Genomic DNA, 26,122 nt, shown 5'->3' on the forward strand with positions numbered 1-26,122 from the left:
AAAGGTGATCTTATGGATCCATTTCAACAATCATGTTCATCTCACCCATTTCAGTGAGAACTTAGGTTTTGCATGCGGCCGCTTCAGATGGGGTGCATGCAAAAACATTTAAAACAATTTTTTTTTAGCAAGATGCTGCAACCATGTTTGTTAAAACGCTCCAGAAACATGACTTTGGGTGTCAGCGTGTCAAAGAAAGGAACGCTGATGTCCTCAGATGTTTGGATAAATCTGTACTTTTCTCCTAAGACTAATGGGTCCAGCAGTCTGAGTCTGCACAGTGGACGTTCTACCTCTGACACTGGAATTAGCATCACATCCAAAGTAGCTTCATCACCCCATGTGATTATAATCCACGAGGACACTGGGCTGAAAACCGATTCCTTGTTCTAAATGGATTTAAAGTATTTGACAATAAGAGATGATTTAATAGTAAATCCTTCAAAAATCAAATGTTAGTCTCAAATTAAAATTGCAAACAACTACATGAAAATTTTTATTTATCAGGTGTGCAAAATTGTGAATAAATTGAAAAATGTTATATTGAATTTAACAACATGAAATAAAGGGATAATGCACAGATGCCTGAGGGCTCTCCACCGTGTCCTGCAGATACTTTGTCCTTCATGCAGGTTCTGGTCCGGCTCAGGATAATAATAATAATAATAATGTTAAACCTTTATTGTCCCACACTGGATGCTCTGTCTTTGTAATCTGTTTAAGACTTTTGGTGTTAATTCTCACTGGAAAATGAAATAAAAAGTCAGACTTCTACCAAATTCAAATCTCATTTGGCACGTGTGTAAAGTAAGGACTCAAACCATCTGAGTCATACAAACTTTTAAAGCCCATTTTTTAAGGCTGGTGATAGTTTTGTTCTTGTTGTCAACAAATCCCATGAAAATAACCCAACCAGCAGAGGAACGTTGTTTCACCGCAGTGGGTCCTGATGTTTGTTGGACAGAACAACCACATCACCGTGACGACACCCACCAGTGGGGTTGGTCATCAGGTTGTGTCTCAATACGTTCCTGCCAGATGTCAATGACAAGCTGTTGAAGACTTCATTAGACTGAGAGGCAAGTCAAGCATTGTTGGGTAAGCAATGTTTATCAAGATGTGTATTTTGTACATACCTTTATCTAAATCAAGAGAATCATATCTTTTTATTTTACGATCTGAATTTTGTGTTTTGCTTTATTTTCTCTGCAGCGGGAATCTTCTGTGCGTCTTAAATGGCTTCTTTTTGCCAAAGACAATATTAGCGATAGCATTAGCACACCTTCACCACTAATTTGTTGAATACAGTGGGCATGCAATAAGATATTTATAAATAATTTTAAAATGTTATCTTAAAGTACAGTATAACTCAACATGTAGTTTTGAATATTGTTATAAATGGCTGATAAAGTATTTCCTGACAGTGTTATAGTTAAGATGATGATGTTGGTAGTTTGTTTCCATTTGGTTTCTATTTGTTTCTATTTAGTCCTGTGTGAGTAATTTATGGGGGGAAATACAGTATGCAACTGTTTTAAACACCGTCAATGGTGAACTCTGTTTGTGTATCCAGTTATATATTTATTCTCTGTGGAAATAAGCATGACAGGTAAGTTATAAAGTCTGCAGACGTGTATGAATGCACTGTTAGTTTCCAAGTTTTCGTTAGTTTTGTTAAAAATAAGAAATATATTAACTAGCATCAGCCTTATTCTCTTAGCACGATCTGTATGGGCTCTGCAGGAAATGATGGGACTTTCAATGGGAGGAATCAATGTACTCAGATTTTACTTATAAAAGAAAGCACTGGTGATTTTCCCTCATCTGTCATCTAATAAATGATCTAGTTGCTCCCTCAGGTCAGACTGACGATACATAAGCAGTGATTAAGAAGTCATTCTGTTATATCGTCCCTCAAACGTTGTTTAAATGCTGCTCAAACCTTAATTTTTCTATCTTTATAAAACCGTCCCAGGTGATCGCAGTATGGTACATATGCTACACATCTGCATCTGTAACAAGGAGGTCAGCCACTGTCCATCCCAGGCAGCGTTAGGTGTGATAGTCAGAATACACGGATGAAACTGGTTTGGAGTGCAACCTGGCAGCGGTCGCGGATCTCGTTCTTTTTCTTTGCCAGGCGTCAGCAGCCCAGAGGGTGGTTTTGCTCCTTCGTCAATGTTTATATTGGACAAAACGGGTTCTTCCACTCATCCACATTAGCTGTCGGTCCAATGAGTACCTGCGTTGCTGAGGCCCACTTGGTACTGATATGATGGATCCCGGATGGGAAGAGTCCCTTGTGTGGGATAGGCTGGGAAGTTCCTGTGAGGCCGGAGTGGTGACCCTGGCTTCTTGTGGTAAGGAGATGGATGGTCTGACCTATCTCTGGTTCCCAGAACGGCTGGAGAGCAGGATGAAGAAGACGAGGGAGGGATGATGGGAAGACCTCGCTGAACTGCAGCTGAGTCGTAAGCCCCCAAGTCAGCAGGTGGCCGTGACGCCATGGATGAAGGAGGGTGTGGCACCACAGGTGTGACCGTGGCAGTGTTGGTGAAGTGAGCAGTGAAGGGCTGGTACGGGACGCCCTCCACGCTGTAGCGAGGGTACGGCTGCATCGTTGCCCACATGTTACAATTTATTGAGGAGGAATTGGTTAGGTCTTCAGAATCCCCTGCCCCAGACCCGGACTCTGTTTCCATGCTCCCGTACATACAAGCTTGTCTAGAGCTGATGGCCTCTGTGCAGTAAGGATGGGACAGTAGAGGCGACTCATAAGAGGGAGCTGTACGAAAGTAATGCTCCTCTGACACCGCAGAAGACGTCTCCAGGTATGGCCGCTTACATCCCAGCTCAAGGTGTCGGGCGTTATCTGTGGAGTGATGTGGACAATGGAGAGAGCTGGATCACCAATCTGATGCTCCAGAGCGGCGGACAGGACGTGACGGTGAACCTACCTCGGTGTTTGAAGCAGTGGTACAGGAGGCTGGGCTCTCTGCTCTGGGGGAAGTGGTTGGAGATAGACTCTTGGGAGTCGGAGTTAGTCAAAGGAGCCCCGGTCTCGTACTGATATGACGACAGGACTTGAGAGTGCCCTGTGAGAACGCCTGCACCAAGCTTCCCGGCCAGATGACTATGCGAGGAGATGAGCCTCTGTCGAACCATATTCTTTGAGATTGCAGGATATTCTTTTCTACACACCGATGACACCAACAGAAGAGAGATGGAGTCAGTTTGCAATGCTTACTTACACTACTCAGCAAAAATGGCAATCATGTGAGACTTATTCTAAACTGGTATCATCTGGTAATGTGAGGTGTGTGTCGATTGGCTGAAAACATCAACCCGATCATTTTTAATTTGCTGTGTAAGTCATAAACAAAACAAGTGCAAACAGAAAAAGACCAGGGAAGGTCTTTGGTTCTCTGTCGGAGAGTTCCCTGAAACCTTTGGTTCAGAAGCACCTCTATGTTCAGCAGCGGGACTTTAACTTTCCTCGGTCCTTTTCAGTAAACTTACCCCTGTAGTCTTGAAACACGGAGGTCTCCTTCTTCACTACCTCGGAATCCTTTGGCAAATGGGTTGTTTTCTATCTTCAGCTGAGTGATCTAGGACAAATGTTTCACTTCAGATCCCATTCAAAAAATAAGTAAAGCGCTTTAAGGAACAACTGGTGTTTAAACATCTCTTTTGGTGCTGATGGATCCTCTACTGCAGTCTATGGATTTTTTATTTCAACATTTACCTTTTAGGGACAAGTAAAGCAAATAGATAAAGATTCCTTTACTTAGTCCCCCTGTGGGGAAATTATTTTTCCACTCTTGTTAGTAATCACTTTACGCGTATATATACATATATGGAACAGGCCCCTCCCCCACACACACACACATGACCCCACACACACACAAGGTAGAGTGGCGGGCAGCCCCCTCATGGGCCGCCTCAATGAACATCTAAAAAGGGAAACCATCCCGTTTAGTGCCATTGAGCCTTGCTCAAGGGAACATCGGCAGTGCTGGGGAGGTGAAATGGCACTTCTCAATTGCCAGTTCACACTCTGAAATGTTTTGGCCCACAAGGGCCTTGAACCGGCCCCCCTCCAGTCCCCAGCCCTGGAACTACCAGGAAGTCTCAATCCTATTTAAGCCATAAAACAAACTGTATTTGCTTAACATGGACTTTCTCTTAATGTGTGCAGTACTGATGCACTACCTTATGGTTCTGATAGGAGGTCACCGAGATGAAGGCCGTCTCGTGAAAGACATGAGTGCAGTAGGCGGTGTTCTTGGATCCAAAGGCGTTGTTTTCATCTGCTTTGACGATGTGGAGTCTGGGCTGGTATTTGTGCATAGAGTTCAAGATGATCTAAGTACATTCAGAGAAATATAATGCAGTCATTATGAACATGTTACAGCAGGTGATACACAGACACTTTGTTGTGGTATAAAGAATCTGCATCAATCAACTGCGTAAGTCATTAATAAGTTTTTCCATTACTACAGGGGAAAATAAATTGTGAGGGAGCACAAAGAAAACCAGACTGGTGTACCAATGGGAGTTGGTGTTAATACGACGTGTGATCTCGCACATTGTTGTTGCATTGCTAACTGGAGACACCAGGAAGAAACTGAACCCCTGATGACCAAGAACCTACATATTCAGATGCAGTAGATGTCCGGGCTTGAATAGCATCACCACTGGAAGTATGATTTATGCATAATCCTAAAACCCCGTGAAGGGCAGTTTGTCCTGTAGGAGATGGGGTTAGTGGTCATTTAGCCCTCCAGAGAGCATTTTAAGACTTTTGTCTACCTCGATAGTGGTAGAATATCCCAGAATGCTTTGCCAAAGATGCAAGCATTAATAGAACTACAACACTTGATGTTTTCAAGGGAAGCCTGAACAAACCAGGAATTTGATCCGATTTCCAACAGGATAGAAATCCGCTGCCAAACCGCTGTGGGAGTCCTGATGGTAGTACAAACGTCTGAGGTGATTATACTGTATTAACGAGTGTCACCCTATTTCCTACATAAAGATTTTAAGATTTCAAGAACTACTCTTTGTTAATCTGTATTGAGGCAAGTCAACGAGGGGGTGGGGGTTAGGTGGGAGTGAAAAGAGGACCTTGGGTTTTGGATTGCCCGTGGAGATGCTGATCCTCCTCTGGTCCCTCAGGAGGACAGCTGGTTTAAACTGTTGTCTGGAAGGATTGTGCTGATGTGTCGGACACAGAACGAGTTTCTGTCTGTGTGTTTGGACAAAACGTTAGTTAATCAACTAATTAGTAAGTTGGTAATGCTGCTGGGGTCAGTGTGGAAACACGGAGGGTGTTGGGTATTTATTTCTCCTGCTGTGGGATCGCCACAGGTAACATGGATATAGTTTTCATCATTACTGATGTCATTTTCCACCACCTGCATCACAACTGACACAATGATTTTCATGACCTGGCTATTGACCCCCAGTCCGTCACCTGTGAGCATCACTAGACCTATTCAAACACTGAAGCTCCTCCTCCTCCTAGAGAATGGGCGTTGGCACCGCCCCTTTTGCGCCGCGTACCTAACTTTGTGCTTTTTAACCAGAAAACACCCGTTGGACACGCCCTAAATGCACACGGGCCAATCCTGGTTCCCACTGAGCAACGCAGGCTGTTTCTAATTGACAGCTTTCCTCACCACCCTCACCGCTGATTAGAACTCTGAGACTTTAATTGCAGTTTGCGTTGTTGACCTGTGACATAATCCAAAAGCAGCTCATGCTAATGATGTCACATCAAATGAACCGCCCGATAACTGTTTCTCTCTGGACTCCTTTCTCAGAAATGGAAACTGAATTAAAAACACAGCTGCTGCTGGCAAAAAACTTAACAGTTATAAGTTAAGCTTACCCAGTTCCGTTGGTTAGCTAATGAGCAAGCGGTGTCGATAGATAGCATTTTTGTCGACGCTTGCCAACTAGCTCACCTAAATACACCTAGAATTACTTGCAGATGTGTCTCCAGTGGTGTGGGAGGTCCACTAAATGATAAAATAACATGTAGAATGAGTGCAAAAGAAAAACAGCGTTGTTCGTACTCCATATTCCACCCTATGGTGGCGTTGGCAAAATGTCCGAAAGTTAGCCATTTCGCAGACTCAAAGTGTGAAAGGCTGAAAGAAATTGTGTGTATTTTATAGGCAGCTGGGTTTCCAGTGCGCTACTCAGAATTGTAAGAACATTCTGCGTCCTTGAATGATTTATCACCCAGCGGAGACAGGAGCCCTCACCAAAGTCATGAGATCTAATCTTCTGCCTTTCCTTCATGGAGGTGTTGGTTAGCTCCACAAGGCGAGTTAAACGTTTCGGAGCTGTTGGGTGATGTGTCTTCTTTCCTTGCAGAATCCTTTATTGATTTCCGTCCTTTCAAGAACAAATTTGTTAATTTAATCACCTAGTTCAGTGAGCACCTTCTCTGCATCTTTGAACTCCATCACACTTGATGTGGGATCTCGATGCTCAGTGTAGCAGAGCAGGTAGCATGTGTGGAGCTGGTTCAATGTTTTTGGTTGTTTGGGTGGTTGCTGTTCGTCTCACTAGCATCAGTCCGCTAACCACAGCTGGGTGCTGTGCCCAGTGAAGCGTTAGAAGCAACGGAAGGGTCATCACTAGTCCAGCGCCGTCATGGCAGATTAGCATCAAGCTGTGCACCTTGGCTCCCCTCCTCATTCGCCAGACACTCTCCTGAGGAGCCTCTCCTCCAGGGGGCTCCCAGAGGAAGGGGAAGGTTGGGCGGGACGAGGAGCGAAGACCAGACGCCCTCTGCTCACATGGCCTGATGCTGAGACAAGCTGGAGACACAGATAAGCTACTGGCTGGTCCACGGGAGGCTCTGTCTTGACCTTTGCTCTGCCGTCTGGCTGCTGCTAGAGGAGGATTCTGGAGACTCTGGGGTGACCGTCTTAATGTGCTGATGAGGGAGACCTTCCACAGACCCGCGAAGAGCTGGACAAGGTATTTCCTTTCATCTTCCTGATATGAACCCCTCAGACATGAGGCTTTGCTGTGACTGCTGGGTGATGGGTATTATTTTACTACAATAGTCCATAATGACGGAACAAGTCTTGGTTCCAGTGGCTGCTGGATGCTGATTGGTTCAGGTGAGGTTGGGTTAGGGACAGACATTTCTGTCAGTCACAACGAGATTTTTATTCAGTGGAGCTGAACATGTTGAGTTTTTCACTGGATAATATTATTTTTTTATCATTACTAGCCGTGATGTTGGAGGCTTCCACATGTTCCCACTCCTAGGATATGGAACTAGGGTCTTAGATGACTTGTGTGGTGATGGTAGATGTATCCCAGGTCACGTGTTGATGATGAGCAGTTCCGTCTTCAGGATGGAATGATGGTAGTAACAAAAAACATGTAGTAGTTTGAGGCTTCTTGACAACAAAACCTTCATCAGCGTTTAGGACATTTGGACAGAAATATCTTGAATTCTCATGATGGGAAAATTGGTCAAAAATACTGTGCAGTTAGGAGGACGTTCATTCCTCCCTGACTCTCTAGTCGTAACATCATTAGTGCTGGATGGGAAATCCCCCTCCCCGCCGTGAGGAGCGCCGCCTGGCTACACACCTCCTGGTCCCGGCGTCATCTGGACCCTTCCTGGCCTCAGACTGCCCCTGTCCTCATTACTCGCCCTTATCATTGGCCAGGCACTCAACTCAATGTGACAGCAGGCCCCGCCACTGATCTGAGAGGTTATGAACCTAATGAGCCCGCCCATTGATGGGATGGCTTCAGACAAGCTATCCCAGAGTTCCCCTGGGGAGCGCTGCCACGGTCACGCTCTTCATCTCCCTCTGCGATCTCAGCCTCGTCGGTTTCTTCCTCTCTAGAATCTCTCTGGGATGGATGTGAAGATCAGCAGAATTTAAAATGGAAAAAGATGAATTGGAGCAAATATTTTTTAAATGATCTTGATGGACATCTAACTGACATCACAGTGTTTCCCTCGCCTTCATCAGTCAGTCCTGCAGATGATGCCTCATGACTTTCTGCTACTCAAACACGTCTTTACCTGATCAAAGGACGGCTGTTCTAAACCGTATCTTGGGGGATTTGAACCCTGACCTCTGGTGTGATAGTCCTGAAGGTACACCCACCCAGACACATCCCTACGACTCCAGTGAGGAAGAACTGAAATGGATATTATTTTAGTAATAAATAAAGTTTGTCCTCCTTACTGGCTCATCTGTTATTATGATCCAGCAGGATTTCACCTGCAGACTTCTGTTTACAGCCAGCTGTAGGCAGGAAGAGAATCCAGTGAGATTCACCCCCCAAATATACCAAATAAAAATATATTTTTCCTCAGGTCTACAATGGAAAGTGTCAAAGAGAACCGACTGACTGCAGCAGAACACTTTTCACTGGATGAGTTTTGTGCTCCAATAAAAATAAAACCTGTTCCAGTGAAATTTGTCTCCTCATCTTTCATTCAGTCACTTTCTGTGTTGCTTCTTCTGCTTTTGTGGGTCACGGGGGTTGCTGAAGCAGCAGACTTATGGGTTAGAGGCAGCGACACGTTTCCGGACACATTGCCAGAGCATCATGGAACAAATCACTCACACACACACTCGCACCTACGGACAATTTGGAACCGACCAATTATTTCTAATAATTATCAGTAATAGTAATTATTATTACTACTACTACTAATAATAATATGACACAAGCATATTGTATAATTGTATTATTATTATTATTATTATTATTATTATTGTTATTATTATTATTATTATTATTATTATTATTATTATTATTATATTGTTACTATAATATCACTATTATTATTTTGTTATTATTACCTTTATATTATTATTATTATTATTTTTCACTTAAACTCGACTGAAAACAAAGAGAAAATCAAATCAATTCCAAACAAGTCTTTATTGATTGAACAAACGTCTCTTCACAGCAGCTAAAGAGTCGACCTCAGACCCTCAGACTTCTGTGAATCTGCCTTAAAAGGAAGACTGAGTGACCTCAGAGGTGGGCCGTCCGCGGTCCATCCAATCAGAAGTGAGGAATTCTGTATTCTTCACTGTTTTTTTACTGGCTAAACAAATAAAGTGGATTTATCATGATTATTGATTGGCAGTCTGATTTTGCATCTTTTACACGTTTATATAAAGACATTTTATAACTAAACCTTTAATTTAACTTTTGGTCTGGGAATGATAGTCGCTCCTCCAGTCAGACCCTGAACAACATGGATGGATGGATGATGGATGGATGAATGGATGATGGATGGATGATGGATGCATGGTGATTTTGGTAAACTTATATCAGAACCTCAAAAATCTTTTTTAGAAACACAAAACAAATCAAAAGAAAAAATGATAAATGAGATCAGGTTTGGTCGGCGACTGAAATCTGCCTACTTCACTACATGCTCCGTCAGTCACACACACACACACACACACACACACACACACACACGGTAGCTTCATTATTATTCAGACGGGGCGTCCTCGTGTTGGGACCACACAGACAGTCGTTAGCCTTATCTGGACCACGTCATCTACTGAAAGACAAATGAACAGTACAGAGTCCCTCACACCCCCTCCTCACCCCCTCCTCACCCTCTCCTCACCCTCCCTTCATCCCTGAGTATTACATAACATTCATTAGTCATGCATTTATGGAAAAGCAGGATAATTCTGCTGTAGTTACTTCTTTAATACTTTGGGGAAAATTCTAATATCTATTTTTATGACCTTATAGCTGCCGTTTGCCTGAACGTTAGCAGCAGAGCTCCAACACTAGTTAGGGTGTGGCACACGGAGAATACGTCACTGGATTAGAAGTAGATTAGAACAATGAAAGGCTTTCATTCCATTGTGGAATAGGATGTACACTTTTGTTCCACGTCTGCAATGATTGGGCAAAACTGACTCGACACCAGCATATTGTAAGATCCATCCAAACATTTGGATCCCACTAAAGTTCTGGATCTGGTGATCTTTAACCAGATTGGAGCTGAAACCGTTTTAGTTAAGAGTTAAATTTATCTCCAACCTGTTTTCCTGCACCTACTGGTTTAAAGTTAGATAATATTTAAGGTGTGGAGGATAAATACAACACAATAAAACCACACGACCAGCAGAAAAACTGTTTTATTGTAACTGTAATAATAAAGGTGAATCCAGTTTGTACCAACTTTATTAGCAGCGTCCTCGTGACGTCACGCCAATGTTTGTTTCCTATTGGTTCTGCTAGCTTAAGAGTTTAGAGCTAATGTGTTCTGTGTTACGTGTCACGGTTGGGTGTCGCTGCTCTGCTGTGCTGGGGCGTGGCAGGAGGAGGGGTTGAACTTTTGGGCGGGGTCTCGTCTCCACACCTGTCCCTGGTCTCAACACCTGGACTCGATCAGGCTGATTAGCCTGAGGCTTTATGAGCCAGGTTCTCTTTTGGTTCTGTGCCACATTGTTTTGTACTCACGCCTCTGTGTCTACTTTTGGAATTCTTCATGTGTTTCCTGGATTTTTTGTGTTGCCTGATTAAAATATAGAGGAAAACTTGTCTACTGGTGTGGAGTACTTGGGTCCTAATCCGGTTCCTAACAGAAAGAAAATGAGTAAATCTGGTTTTTCTAGACTAGTTATCAGACTAAACATGAATCTAATGTGATCCATGTACTAGAGGCAGGATTTCATGGTCCAGGAGTCACATGATGAGGATCAGCCTATTAGAGGCTTTCTTGAGTGCCGTCTTTTCAGAAATTTTATGTGTTTTTTATTGTTTTGGCAGTTTTGCCCGTGAGTCTGAAGTTGGATGATATTTAGCAGATATGCTGCAGAGACACGTTAGCGATGTGGTGAATCATTACAATCAATTATCCCAATTGGGTAATATTGTACTCACATTTTAACTGCCTACATCTGGAACAGTAAGACTGTTTGAGCCATGTTTTATAGAAGAGTCTTCAGGGACGAGTTCCACAAACCAGACATTTATTACATCTACATTCTAACCACATTGTTTAACACAGTGATACCAGACTGTCAACTGTATGGAGAAATGTTTCCAGAATGTCCTGATTAAATTTTAATTAAAAAAGTTATTAACTTTGATGGCAAAACCTGAAAACAAGACACATGTTGTGACCCTTTGAATGAGTCGAGTTTGACGTTCCTGCAGGTACTCACGTGCCCAAAAGGGTCCAGATGGTTGTTGGTTAGTTTGAGCTTCTGGAAGGACACCAGCTGCCTCATCCAATGGGCTCCTGTGGCCGGGGAGTCAGGGTGGACGTAAAGTCTGCCTGGCATTGCTGGTTCAGCCTTCCCAGCCACCATCCTAATGATTGAAAGACAGACTGTCATCATGAAGGAAACACTGAATGTGAAGTCATCCTGGCCAACAGCTTCCATCACTCCACACCAAGCAGCACCAGAAGCATCTCATCCACCAGAGTGTAGTTGTGTGCAGGCAAAGACGTCTGTCAGGACCGGATCTGATAAGACGTTACCCACAGATACAAATTCCATTTCTACAGATCTGGATAAAATAATAAGTCAAAGAACACCAGTTGTTTCTAAACTGTGTTGGTCAGAGTTTAGCCTGAGTTTAACAGAAGCCTCTTTAAAACTTTCCTGGTGCTGCAGTATTTAATAACACCAAGCTACCAGACCACGTCAGACTGGCCTCAAGACGTTCATCAACCACCTGCTACCAAACTTACCACTTGTTATCACAGAACTTATAGCGATGGTCATCAGCTGGGACGATGTCAATGAGGAGGATGTATTTGGTTTTGGGGTTCATGCCAGTCACCTTCACCTTGTAGCCAGGAAACATCCTCCTGTTGAAGAGTGAGGAGCAGACGTGTCAGTACAGTAGTCCCTCGCTCATCAACGCTCGCAACTTCACTTCATCGCAGATTTTTAGTAGGTAGTCACGTGATACCGTACATGTATTCTATTGGCTGATGGCATCCGGAAGTGAGCTACGTTCTGTGAGTCTTGGAACACAACGCACTTCTGTGAAACACAAAAGTGCTTTAAACAGCCTGGCTTCATATCAGTATGGGGAGGGTGCATAAACGTTTAAATTACCATAAATAATAAAATAGTTTGTCGCTATATTGCAGAATTTCGTTTTTTGCGGATGGTCCTGGAACGCGTTAACCGAGGGATCACTGTACTGTTATCTGACTTGAATACTGTTGTACTTTTAGGTTCATACATTAAGTCCTGTCACATCAGAAGAATTGATCTGTGTTAATTCTTACTTTGACCTTTTATTACTTTTGTTAAACACAATGGATATTTGTTCCTGACCTCAGGAGGTGGTATGTGTGGACGTGTTGTCACGGATGCAGATGAAGATTGGATTAGCTCATTGACTGCAGTTTAATGATGTTCTTAAGGGATTGGGATAAGCAAGGGTCTGTAGAGATCATGGGAAGAGGAGACGGGTTGGGCGAGAAGCTGCCCTCTGTGAAACCTGAAATAACCTCCGATCAAGAGGCGATCAAGAGGGTGAAGCAAAACAGAATCTCTGTCAGAGTGAAACCGCCCCCCCAGTCCTGCAGGATTACGTCCTGACATTGTCCTAGTGATGATTTGTTGTTCTGCAGCATTCATTTGAGAGAAAACTGAAATCCTCTCATACCTGTGATACTGAGAGGCCATAAAAAGTATGGGAATCTTTCATCTCCTAAATACCTCCAGGCTAAAAGACAATATGTTAATATAACATCGGAGCCATAAAACATGTGACGGCAGCTACCTTTTCTGACCTCTTCTGGGAAACCAAAACCTTTTTCATCCCATCTGCGCCAAAGGAAATTTCATAAAGGGCTCTGAGACCTCATATAAAGCCCTAAGTGGTTTTTAATGGCACCCCAAGTTTAGATAGTCGACTCATCATTACTCAACCGGCTACGGTCAGAAAGGTCTGCGTTTATCTGAAGGTGTTCAAACGCTGGAGGATCCACAGAAAGCCTGGCAGGCTCTCTGGGAGGAAGGGGCACAAGTAAAACCCCTCGTATCAGACTTACAGTTCTGATTGGTGCAAAAGCCCCTCTTCAAAGGCTCTTAGCGACTGACACCATCTGATCATGTTACTGTAAATACTTCCTCACGTAAGAGAGGAGGGGGATTGAGGGCATCTCTGCCAGGCCTCAAATCCAATCAGGAGGAGAGATCAGTCCCGCTATCATCCTCACTGAAAGATGGGTTAATCTGGGAGGAACATTCAAAACAGACCTCTGCTCATCTCTGGCTCCAGTCACACCGAACACACAGCAGATGGAGGTCTGCGTCAACACATGTGGCCCCGGCATTCGGCCCTAAGTACCAGCAGAAGACTTCTGCTGAGTCCGTTCAGCCAATCAGAGGCACCGCCACAGATATGACCTGTTGGTCGTCGCCTCAGCTGGTTTGTAGCGCCTCAAACACACGGATATTTGTGACTGAATGTAAAAACCCTGTTTGAAATGGCTCCAGGAGGGTGAAACGGTCTCTTCACACCCCCCAGTTACAGGGGTGGGGTACTGGGACTGTCCCACTTCAGCCGCTGGTGGACAATCTGACAAGCCATTTGTTTGAGAGGAGGCCCAGCGGTGGACCCTGTCTGACAGGGGGGGCTGGAATCTCAGAGGTCAGTTCATCAAGTTCCCTTCATATGACCGTGTTCTGTCCACTGGGGGGACACCCCCGTCCCATGTTGTCTTTGACGGTTTTTAAAGAGAGAGTTTGCATGGGGTGCAAGGAGGGGCAATCGCCCCAACGGTGGAAGAGCGTCCAGCGTCTACCTGATGTGGTGGGTGGAACGACGTGAGTTGGAACACACACACGGAATCACACACACAACCTTCACTCACTATCTGAGCACTACGAATCACAGATACGTGTCGAGTTCCCTGAGACGCCCACATTCTGTGCCTTTAGCTGATGATTCTAGGGGTAAGGATGAGCGTTTTAAATTCAAACAAATCATCGCAGGCTGCAGATCTGATTTCTGTCCATAGATGAGCAGCACTTTGAAACCTGATCATCAGTCAAGCCTGAAAGAAGAGGAGAAAGAATGTCATGAACGTTTCTGTTATTCTTGTCTAGGGTGGAGGAACCCGATAACACAGATCTGTTATATATATACATTTATATATATACACACACAGTGCGCCCTCGTTCCTCGCAGTTAATGCGTTCCAGGGATCACACACAATTAATGAATTCTGCAATAGAAAGATGAACTATTTATCTTATTATTTATGGTAATTTTAAATTTATGAAGTTGGGAATTTCTGAGGGCAAACAGTATATATATATATATGTGTGTGTATATATATATATATATATATATATATATATATATATATATATATATATATATATATATATATACATACACATATACTGTGTGTGTATATATATGTGTGTGTGTGTGTATATATATGTATATATATATGTATATATATATGTATATATATATGTGTGTGTATATATATATATATATATATATATATATATATATATATATATATATATATATATATATATACACACACACTGCATCAACGCTCGCGACCTCACCTCATAGCGGATTTTTGGTCGGCAGTCACATGACACCGTACACGCATTCTATTGGCTGACATCCTGAAGTGTGCTAAGTTCTGTGAGTCTCTGACTTCCGTGAGACACTAAAGTGCTTTAAACAGTCTATCAGAGTGTTTTAAAGGTAATACAGATAGAAGGTGGTTTAATGTCAGTATGGGGGGGTCAGAAACTTTTAAATTACCATAAATAATTAGATAAATAGCTTGTCGCTCTATCGCGGAATATGTTAATTGTGTGTGGTTCCTGGAACGCATTAACCACAAAGAAGAAGGGCGCACTGTGTGTGTGTTTGTGTGTGTGTATATATATATATATTTTTTTTTTTATTTTATTTATTTTTATTTTTTTTAAATGTATGTGTTTGTATTTTCCTAAATGTGATCCAAATGTAATTTGGATAAAACAATCCAAATGACTCATTTGTATTGTCTCCTATACAGTATGGGGTTAACAGGATTCCTCCATGGATTTTATTGGTGGATTCTCAGTTTCCAGTTAAACACACAATCTTGGGTTGAGTGTTGCATTGTGGGAGATCGTGGACGAGGTTGTCCTTACTGTTTAACGATCACCATGGTGACGTGACTCAGGTAGAAACATCCACAGACGGAATGTTTTCCACGTTGAGGTCTTCTCAGCGTTCTGATCTCTTTCTGCCCAGGACGTTACGTTCACGTATGTTACATACGTGTGATGGAGCGTGACGTGTCGGTGGAGCGTCTATAAAACATCTATTAACAGCACAGGTTTTGCAGCTCTGTTCAAAGGCGGACAGCGTGAAGGCCAACATATACAGAGGCTGTGTGACGGAGTGAGTGTGTTTAAGAGGAGCATGAGAAATGGAGGCTGGGAGTGTGTGTGTGATATCAGTGTCAGGGTGTGTGTGTGTGTGTGTGTGTGTGTGTGTGTGTGTGTGTGTGTGTGTGTGTGTGTGTGTGTGTGTGCCCGGCCAGCTGCTTCTCTTAACAGCCCCACATGTTTGGGCCCTCTGGTGATCCATCCCCGCTCTGGGAATCTCCAGGACCACGGCGAGATCAAAAGGAGCCGGGGGGGGATGATGAAGCGCTACGACCCAGTAGACTCAGCCCATGGTGGGCGCCGGGCTCCTCTTATCACCCCGCCGCTCTCTCCTGACGGACTGTGTACAAAGAGGGAGAGTGAGGGGGGGGCCGGGGCTTTGAAGAGGGGGGGATTACGCCTGGATAGTGACACTCACAATAACAAGCCCCCCAGCCGCACCGAGGTGCTGCATGGGAGCGGACGGAGCAGCTCCATGTGGGGGTGTCGGGAACATGTGGGATCCTCTGCAGCTCCCCACCACCACCGACCCCCCACCCATGATGCAGCAGAGGCTAACAGCTCTCACTGCTGTGAAGGTTGAAGAACACCCCCACACTGAAGGCAGCTCTCCCCTTTCGTCTGCCATGTTTTTATTTAATGTTGCTGCAAACCTGCAAAACCAGGTGATCTCCTTTAAACTACAACCAATCACAGCGCAGGAGAAGCATTCGGGCGTGGCCTTAACGGCCCCCTGTAGGTGAGCTGGACGTTAGCGAGCTAAGTTAGCCTCCCGTCCGTCAGTAACGGCGTCTCAAGATGTGTCAATGAGGTTCATTCAGATCTATGGAAGCACAGTCAATTCAAGTTGTCACTTGTTCCCGATGCCCTCCACATCCGTACAACCACAAGAAGAAGTCTCAATAATTGTTAAAATGCAGTAGTACACAGTCGTGTACTGAGGGCTAATATAATAAATATATTACAGTATTAGTAATTACAGCTGAGTTTAATCCTCCGGTTTGTTTTTAGTGCATCAAAACCACAAGATTAAGAATTTCCTGTTATTTCTTTGAGTTTTGTATAAAGAGACTTTTACTAATTCTGAACTGCTTGTATCTGGTCCCAAGAATTAAAATGTGTTGTGTTGCTATAGCAACCAGCAGATGTGAACAATTACACCACCAAAGTTAGCTGCATCAGACGTAACGCTGTTATTACTGTTCCCTCTTCTTGGCTTTGTTTTCTAGACTTGAAGTGCGTGTAGAAACGTCATTAACATCCCTAACAAAGGAACAAGCTGACGCTGAGGTCAATGTTCTGACTTTGTGTCACTTCCTGTAGAACCAGTCCGGCTTTAGAGGCAGCGACCTCAGACCGGCCCCGCGCAGACACCACGGCGCTATGAAAGCCTTACTAAACCATACTTCTCTCTTTACCTTTCAGTTCCTCACTGTAAGAACACACACACACACACACACACACACACACACACACACACACACACACGTGTGTGTGTATAGTGTTGACAGAGTGTGTGTCCAGCGTTCCAGCGGACCGGAATCGTTTCCCAGTCGACACCAGAACACTTCCACCACACGGCCCGTCTTCCTGCGTCCAGCGTTTTTGTTCTTGTTATCAATAAAGTTTGATTTGTATATGTTAATCCCACCTGTTTACACCTGCTGCTGTGTCCTCAGTGTTTTCTAGTGTAAACCGTGTCTCTATCTGACTCTATTTGGTCATCCTCTCCACCGCTCCGGCTCATGAATGAACGTCTGCTTTCTGACGGTTTGTCTGCCTTCATATCCAGAATTAAATCCTGTCTTTCTAGAAAACGAGTCGCTGCGTCTCCAGAGGCCGATCCTGACAAATCTGAGACGATAAGAGACGGATGTGAACTTCAGACCGCTGAAGGAAACCTGACTGCGTGTAAACTGACAGTCAATTCATCACCTAATGTTTGAAATGATCCACGTAACGCTCGGCGCTTCGTACCGGGACTAAATCTGGGTCCATCGCCACCTCAGACGTTCTGCTGGCGTCACACCGACCAGCTGGAGACCAACAGCGCTAATGGTTTATAACCACTGATTTATCAAATGTTTTTGTTATTTCATATAAAAGGCTTCACCTACAATTTAAACTAAATAAAAAATTTAATTAAAAAAAATCTGGGGATTAGTGGAAATAATCCATTTGAAAGGGATACAAGAAAAATCGAGTCCACAATCCTGTTTATGGTGAAAGAAAATATACTAAAGTACGTAGAAATAAAGAAACAGAGCGGTGCGCTAACGAGGGCTAATAAATGAATTAAAATACCCAGTGGTCTCTGCGTGGTCCTAAAATATCGTAGCTTAGTAACTGTCCTGCGTCTGTCCATCACAAAACACATTAGGAGAATTACAAGTTGCCATGACGACATAGAGCTGAGACGAGTAAACTGGTTTCCATAGTAACACAACTCAGTGTAAACTGTTGTTCTCGAAACTGGGTCGATGTGGTCTGGGTGTTCCTCAGGGCTCCGGTGTCGGGACACAACGGTTTCCATGACAACGTCAAAATGAATTGTTTGATTAGAAAATTATTTCATTAAATGTGGAAACGATTGAAACCGACTCACCAGCAGACCAGAAGGACTTGGTTCATGTTCCAACATCTTAGCCAGCAGAGAAGCTACACTAGCTGCTAGCTGTGCTGCTATACACACACACACACACACACACACACACACACACACACACACACACACACACACACACACACACGCACACACACACACACACACACACACACACACACACACACACACACACACACACACACATACACACACACACACACACACACACACAGTTTCTCAGATCTATTTAAATTATTAACGTCAGTTTTCTTTCAGTCGAACTTGTACTCCATCTTTTATCTGAAGCTACTTTCCGTGAACAGACGTGTAGCCCTCCAGACTTCCCACGTGGCGTTAGAGTGCTGATGCGTTCAGGGCCGTCGGTGTTTCCAGTGGTGGTGGATGCAGACAGGTTCCAGCACAGCTGCGTTCCCTTCAAAGGCTTTAGGGGTTCAGAGCCCCTCCATCAGCCGGACAGGGAAAGCCCGTCTCTGACGCGTCCACGGCGTTCAGGAGAAATGTGGTGACCTTCTACATTTTTTACCCCAAAACCCCCCCCATCCCATGAGGAACGAGAGGCGGAGGTCGGCCCAGGGTGTACTCATTCTCTGGTTAATGTCCAAAGGCCTCGCTATCTAATCCTCAGGTCGCATTAAATCCAAGCGGCGCAGCCGTCATTTGTGTTTTCAATTATGTCGTCACTGCAGGAACTCGTGTCTCTTCCCAACAGACAGTTAGAGCTGTGGTGCTGCAGGCCGTGTGAACACATGGCTGCACTGAGGGATCGCGTTCACCACCGTCATGAATCTATCACCAACACACACCGCTGGTGTTTCACATGTTGGAGCACAACATCATCTCGTCTACACACAGCCTTCACGCAGACGTCCAGAGAGCCTCTTTTATTCTCTCGTTCTCCAGTCATGAATGAACCTTCAGTGTGGTTTGAGAAACACGTCACGATTCATTTGAAGACTCGTTTAACCGAGAAGCTTCTTTTTATCTCGTTTTCTTTTCATCTTTCTTGTTATCTTGTTTTATCTCTAATTCAGTACATTTATGAACTCATTTTTTAACTTCTACATGTGGACTGGATTTACTACATGTTAATACAGTGTCCCCTCGTGCATCCACGCATCAACGCTCACGACTTCACCTCACGGCGGATTTTTAGTAGGCAGTCACGTGACACCGTACACACATTCTATTGGCTGACAGCATCCTGAAGTGTTCTACGTTCTGTGAGTCTCTGACTTCCGTGAGACACAAAAGTGCTTTCAGCAGTCTATCAGAGTGTTTTAAAGGTAATACAGACAGAAGGTGGTTTAATAACGTAATGTAAACGTTAAAGTTTACATTACCGTAAATAATAAGATGAATAGTTTGTCGCTCTATCGCGGATTTTGTTAATTACATGTGGTTCCTGGAACGCAGTAACCATGAGGAACGAGGGATCACTGTATTTACATACAAAACCTTGATTCTCTTTAAAATGGATGAAAAGTTACTTTAAGAGAATTTATTAATTGAACGTTTTCTACTTTGTCCAACAATAAAAAATAAATTAATGTAGAAACAATTAAATAAAAAAACCCCCAAAGGTCTTAACAAGTAAATGTGTTGGCTGCCTGGTGGTTGTGTGTTGGCTGCCTGGTGGTTGTGTGTTGGCTGCCTGGTGGTTGTGTGTTGGCTGCCTGGTGGTTGTGTGTTGGCTGCCTGGTGGTTGTGTGTTGGCTGCCTGGTGGTTGTGTGTTGGCTGCCTGGTGGTTGTGTGTTGGCTGCCTGGTGGTTGTGTGTTGGCTGCCTGGTGGTTGTGTGTTGGCTGCCTGGTGGTTGTGTGTTGGCTGCCTGGTGGTTGTGTGTTGGCTGCCCACTGACCTGCCTGCTTTAGTGATGATCATCTCCGTGCCGGTCTCATGGAACTTCTTCCACAGCTCCCTCTCATGAAGAACCACCTTAATGTTCTCAATGTTCTGAAAGAGAACGTCATCGTTTGGATCAGCACCGAAAACATCCTGTTGAGTTCATGTGTAGAAGAAACACATGGAGGGAAACGTGTGAACAGAACCTCACAGGAAACGATCTCTAGAACAGCCTCCAGACAGTCATTACGTTTAAGCAGTGAATGGATTTATTTATTTATTTAGGACGGGGGGGTCAAACTCATCTTCACTGGGGGCCACGTACGCATCATGTCTGTCCTCAAAGGGCCAGATGTAACTAATAAATGTAACTAAATGTAGCTACTCCTTAATGTAACTAATAAATGTAACTAAATGTAACTCAGTGTAATGTAACTAAATGTAACTACTCCTTAATGTAACTAATAAATGTAACTAAATGTAACTCAGTGTAATGTAACTAAATGTAACTACTCCTTAATGTAACTAATAAATGTAACTAAATGTAACTCAGTGTAATGTAACTAAATGTAACTACTCCTTAATGTAACTAATAAATGTAACTAAATGTAACTCAGTGTAATGTAACTCAATGTAACTACTCCTTAATGTAACTAATAAATGTAACTAAATGTAACTCAATGTAATGTAACTAAATGTAACTACTCCTTAATGTAACTAATAAATGTAACTAAATGTAACTCAGTGTAATGTAACTAAATGTAACTACTCCTTAATGTAACTAATAAATGTAACTAAATGTAACTCAGTGTAATGTAACTAAATGTAACTACTCCTTAATGTAACTAATAAATGTAACTAAATGTAACTCAGTGTAATGTAACTAAATGTAACTACTCCTTAATGTAACTAATAAATGTAACTAAATGTAACTCAGTGTAATGTAACTAAATGTAACTACTCCTTAATGTAACTAATAAATGTAACTAAATGTAACTCAGTGTAATGTAACTAAATGTAACTACTCCTTAATGTAACTAATAAATGTAACTAAATGTAACTCAGTGTAATGTAACTAAATGTAACTACTCCTTAATGTAACTAATAAATGTAACTAAATGTAACTCAGTGTAATGTAACTAAATGTAACTACTCCTTAATGTAACTAATAAATGTAACTAAATGTAACTCAGTGTAATGTAACTAAATGTAACTACTCCTTAATGTAACTAATAAATGTAACTAAATGTAACTCAGTGTAATGTAACTAAATGTAACTACTCCTTAATGTAACTAATAAATGTAACTAAATGTAACTCAGTGTAATGTAACTAAATGTAACTACTCCTTAATGTTAAATAACTGAATTTCTGACTGATTCTAGTTCCAAACATTACAGTTAGACAGAAAAAACATGTTTGTTTGTTTCTCTGTTCTAACATAAATCCTTTTAATTTGTCAGGTTATTAAACCCACAGAACTCCATCAATCAAGGATCAAACTATCAATCAATAAAGAAAAATAACATCAGACACAAGTTAGGACATTAACTTAGTTCACTACGTTTAGTCAGAGTTAAAATGGGAGGAACTACTGCATTGTGGGAAATGTAGTTTTTTGGACAACGCACACTTTTGACCTATTTATTTTTAGACACTCTGACCTGTTATGCTCTCGCGGGCCACATTAAATGATGTGGAGGGCCACATTCGGCCCCCAGGCCTTGAGTTTGACACATGTGCTCTAGGAGGATGGATTAGTGTCTCTGGTGTCTGAGCCAATCAGGAGCTCCTTTTAGTTTCATTCTCAGCCTTCAGCTTCATGAGCTTCTGACTGCTCCAACCCATATGACCCTGAGGCCCCCCCGGTTCCTCACATCGGCCCCACCTGTACCTGGTCGGGCTCGCTGGAGCTGGGGACGGCGGTGGCCGTGGACAGGCCCAGTCGCGTCTGGTCTGAAAGGAGATCCGTGTCCCCCCCGCCCAGGACCCGGCTCACACAGTCATCCGTCACGGCAGAAACCTTCTCCTGAAGCATCTCTGAGGGATTAGAACAAAACTCAGCTGTCACCCCCACCAGAGAGGAGCAGGAGGAGGGTCTGAGGAGCAGGAGGAGGGTCTGAGGAGCAGGAGGAAGGTCTGAGGAGCAGGAGGAGGGTCTGAGGAGCAGGAAGGAGGTCTGAGGAGCAGGAGGGAGGTCTGAGGAGCAGGAGGGAGGTCTGAGGAGCAGGAGGAAGGTCTGAGGAGCAGGAGGGAGGTCTGAGGAGCAGGAGGAAGGTCTGAGGAGCAGGAGGGAGGTCTGAGGAGCAGGAGGAAGGTCTGAGGAGCAGGAGGGAGGTCCGAGGAGCAGGAGGGAGGTCTGAGGAGCAGGAGGGAGGTCTGAGGAGCAGGAGGGAGGTCTGAGGAGCAGGAGGGAGGTCTGAGGAGCAGGAGGAAGGTCTGAGAGAGGAAGTTCTCCGTTGATCAGATTCCACTGAGGAATTCCATCGTAACTGGAAATTCACCACCGTTCTCAAGATCTGCTCAGATGCATGAATTCAGTTAAAAAAAACCAGAATGTGTGATGTTTAATGTACTCTATGCATATCACACACACACACACACACACACACACACACACACACACACACACACACACACACACACACACACACACACACACACACACACAAAATCATAATTTTGTAATAATTATTTTAAATGATTTCTCTGTATTTGGCTGATATTTATCCCTCCAACAGGGGGGGGGGTCAAACTCATCTTCATTGGGGGCCACATCAGCATAATGGCTGTAATCAAAGGGCCGGATGTAACTGATAAATGTAACTAAATGTAAGTCAACATATTGATAGATAGATAGATAGATAGATAGATAGATAGATAGATAGATAGATAGATAGATAGATAGATAGATAGATAGATAGATAGATAGATAGATAGATAGATAGATAGATAGATAGATAGATAGATAGATAGATAGATAGATAGATAGATAGATAGATAGATAGATAGATAGATAGATACTTTATTAATCCCGGAGGAAATTGTACATATCCACTGCTCAGACATTACTTAACAAATAATACTGGATAAACACCAGGAGAAAAGGAAACACTGACATCACAGGACATACCACAAGACATACATTACACTAACAGACAGACACATGCAGCACTAACAGGACTTATATACTAAACTATAACTAAAATATAAACACTATAAAATTAAATTAAATCCATATTCAACCCCGTGCTGACCTCGCCACCTCCCCCCCGCTCCTCCTGAGAGAGTCATTGTACCCCCTGATGGCACGGGGCACGAAGGAGGACCTCAGCCTCTCTGTGGAGGTGCTGTGTGACAGCAGTCTGCCGCTGAAGGTGCTCCTCTGCTGGGAGAAGGTGGTGTGTAGGGGGTGCCTGGTGTTGTTCATGATGGCCTTAATTTTAGACATGGTCCTGCTCCCCAGAAGCGTCTCCACAGAGTCCAGAGTGGAGACTACGGACTGATAGAACATGAGAAGGAGCTCAGGACAGATGTTGAAGGAGGCCAGCCTCCTCAGGAGGTACATCCTGCTCTGCCCCTTCTTGTACACACAGTTGGAGTTGAGTGACCAGTCCAGTCTGCTGTCTAGCTGCAGTCCCAGGTACTTATAGTTTTCTACCACCCCCACCTCACTGCCCTCCATGATCACTGCCTGTGGAGAGGGAGGTGCCCGCCGGAAATCCAGAACCATCTCCTTTGTCTTGGAGACGTTGAGCTGGAGCTGGTTCTGTTGGCACCACTCCACGAAGTCAGCCACCAATGCCCTGTACCCCCCCTCATACAGCCACCAATGCCCTGTACCCCCCCTCATACAGCCACCAATGCCCTGTACCCCCCCTCATCACCCTCCCGGATACATGCCACTATCGCAGTTAACATACATGTAACTACTCCTTAATGCAACTGATAAATGTAACTAAATGTAACTCAGTGTAATGTAACTAAATGTAACTACTCCTTAATGTAACTAATAAATGTAACTAAATGTAACTCAGTGTAATGTAACTAAATGTAACTACTCCTTAATGTAACTAATAAATGTAACTAAATGTAACTCAGTGTAATGTAACTAAATGTAACTACTCCTTAATGCAACTGATAAATGTAACTAAATGTAACTCAGTGTAATGTAACTAAATGTAACTACTCCTTAATGTAACTAATAAATGTAACTAAATGTAACTCAGTGTAATGTAACTAAATGTAACTACTCCTTAATGTAACTAATAAATGTAACTAAATGTAACTCAGTGTAATGTAACTAAATGTAACTACTCCTTAATGTAACTAATAAATGTAACTAAATGTAACTCAGTGTAATGTAACTAAATGTAACTACTCCTTAATGTAACTAATAAATGTAACTAAATGTAACTCAGTGTAATGTAACTAAATGTAACTACTTCTTAATGTAACTAATAAATGTAACTAAATGTAACTCAGTGTAATGTAACTAAATGTAACTACTCCTTAATGTAACTAATAAATGTAACTAAATGTAACTCAGTGTAATGTAACTAAATGTAACTACTTCTTAATGTAACTAATAAATGTAACTAAATGTAACTCAGTGTAATGTAACTAAATGTAACTACTCCTTAATGTAACTAATAAATGTAACTAAATGTAACTCAGTGTAATGTAACTAAATGTAACTACTCCTTAATGTAACTAATAAATGTAACTAAATATAACTCAGTGTAATGTAACTAAATGTAACTACTCCTTAATGTAACTAATAAATGTAACTAAATATAACTCAGTGTAATGTAACTAAATGTAACTACTCCTTAATGTAACTAATAAATGTAACTAAATGTAACTCAGTGTAATGTAACTAAATGTAACTACTCCTTAATGTAACTAATAAATGTAACTAAATGTAACTCAGTGTAATGTAACTAAATGTAACTACTCCTTAATGTAACTAATAAATGTAACTAAATGTAACTCAGTGTAATGTAACTAAATGTAACTACTCCTTAATGTTAAATAACTGAATTTCTGACTGATTCTAGTTCCAAACATTACAGTTAGACAGAAAAAACATGTTTGTTTGTTTCTCTGTTCTAACATAAATCCTTTTAATTTGTCAGGTTATTAAACCCAAAGAACTCCATCAATCAAGGATCAAACTATCAATCAATAAAGAAAAATAACACAAGTTAGGACACAAGTTAGGACGTTAACTTTGTTCACTATGTTTAGTCAGAGTTAAAATGGGATGAATTAATGCATTGTGGGAAATATAGTTTTGGTCAGCTCTCATATTAACTCTCACTCAAACTTTAATTTAAAGTTAAATTAAAATTAATTAAACTCTAATTCAAACTCATGTAAACTCTCACTGTGTCACTAATAATGAAAGCAGCTGATGATTCTTTTGTTTTCTGTTCTTCTATTCCGTCATTTATTTAATAGAAGTTTTGTCCAGTAACACGTTAACAACACGTTTAACGTTTGCCATCATTCAGCAAATATTATATATAAATATATATATATATATATATATATATATATATATATATATATATATATATATATATATATATATATATATATATATATATATAAAATATATTATACACAGTATAATATATACGTATATAACATATATATGTGTATATATATATACATATTAGTGTATATATAACACACACGCACATGTATATACAGTGTGTGTATATATAGTATATTATAAATATATAAAATATTTACAATAAATAATCGTTCAAATAAAAAGCAAGCAAAAAAATTCCAACACTGTTGTTACTTAACTAAATTATATTTAAATAATACGACAAAGTGAAGAATTATAAATGCCTCTGACAGATAAATGTGGATGTAAAACTTCAACCAATCTTTTTTTCAGCTCAGCGACTCATCAGTAAATGTTCACTGCATGAGAACTAAAGGGTCCAGTGTGTGTGTGTGTGTGTGTGTGTGTGTGTGTGTGTGTGTGTGTGTGTGTGTGTGTGTGTGTGTGTGTGTGTGTGAGGGTGTTGTGTCATGGAAAATAAAGTAATGTAAGTAGAGACAGTCTGAGCATCAAACCGAGGCTCTAAACCGTCTGAGGATCAGATCTCTCCTCATGTAACAACTATTAATACTATAGACGTTCACTGTTCACTAGTGAACGTCTGTGTGTGTGTGAGCCCGGCTCCTTCGGCCCGTCGCTCCGGTGTGAGACACACACACATA

The 26,122-nt window shown here is 42.3% G+C and overlaps 1 protein-coding gene across 3 annotated transcripts in view; it reads right to left on the reverse strand.

Annotated features, from left to right (window-relative positions):
• Positions 1-488: 488 nt before the first annotated feature.
• tbx4 (T-box transcription factor 4) overlaps positions 489-26,122 on the reverse strand; it is a 30,938-nt gene continuing 5,304 nt past the window's right edge. For 2 of the 3 annotated variants that reach the window (XM_068318206.1, XM_068318204.1), the window contains exons 2-9: positions 21,774-21,919; positions 19,897-19,991; positions 11,735-11,854; positions 11,202-11,349; positions 4,213-4,365; positions 3,520-3,608; positions 2,958-3,193; positions 489-2,872 (exon numbers count right to left, since the gene is read on the reverse strand). In XM_068318206.1, coding sequence (XP_068174307.1) covers positions 2,220-2,872; positions 2,958-3,193; positions 3,520-3,608; positions 4,213-4,365; positions 11,202-11,349; positions 11,735-11,854; positions 19,897-19,991; positions 21,774-21,917 — 1,638 coding nt within the window. In that variant the 5' untranslated portion in view covers positions 21,918-21,919 and the 3' untranslated portion in view covers positions 489-2,219. Of the gene's footprint in view, positions 2,873-2,957; positions 3,194-3,519; positions 3,609-4,212; positions 4,366-11,201; positions 11,350-11,734; positions 11,855-19,896; positions 19,992-21,773; positions 21,920-26,122 lie in introns of those variants that run through there. The other variant, XM_068318207.1, reaches the window with a different exon arrangement.

This window comes from Antennarius striatus, chromosome 6 (assembly GCF_040054535.1).
Source record: "Antennarius striatus isolate MH-2024 chromosome 6, ASM4005453v1, whole genome shotgun sequence".
NCBI classification, from domain to species: Eukaryota; Metazoa; Chordata; class Actinopteri; order Lophiiformes; family Antennariidae; genus Antennarius; species Antennarius striatus.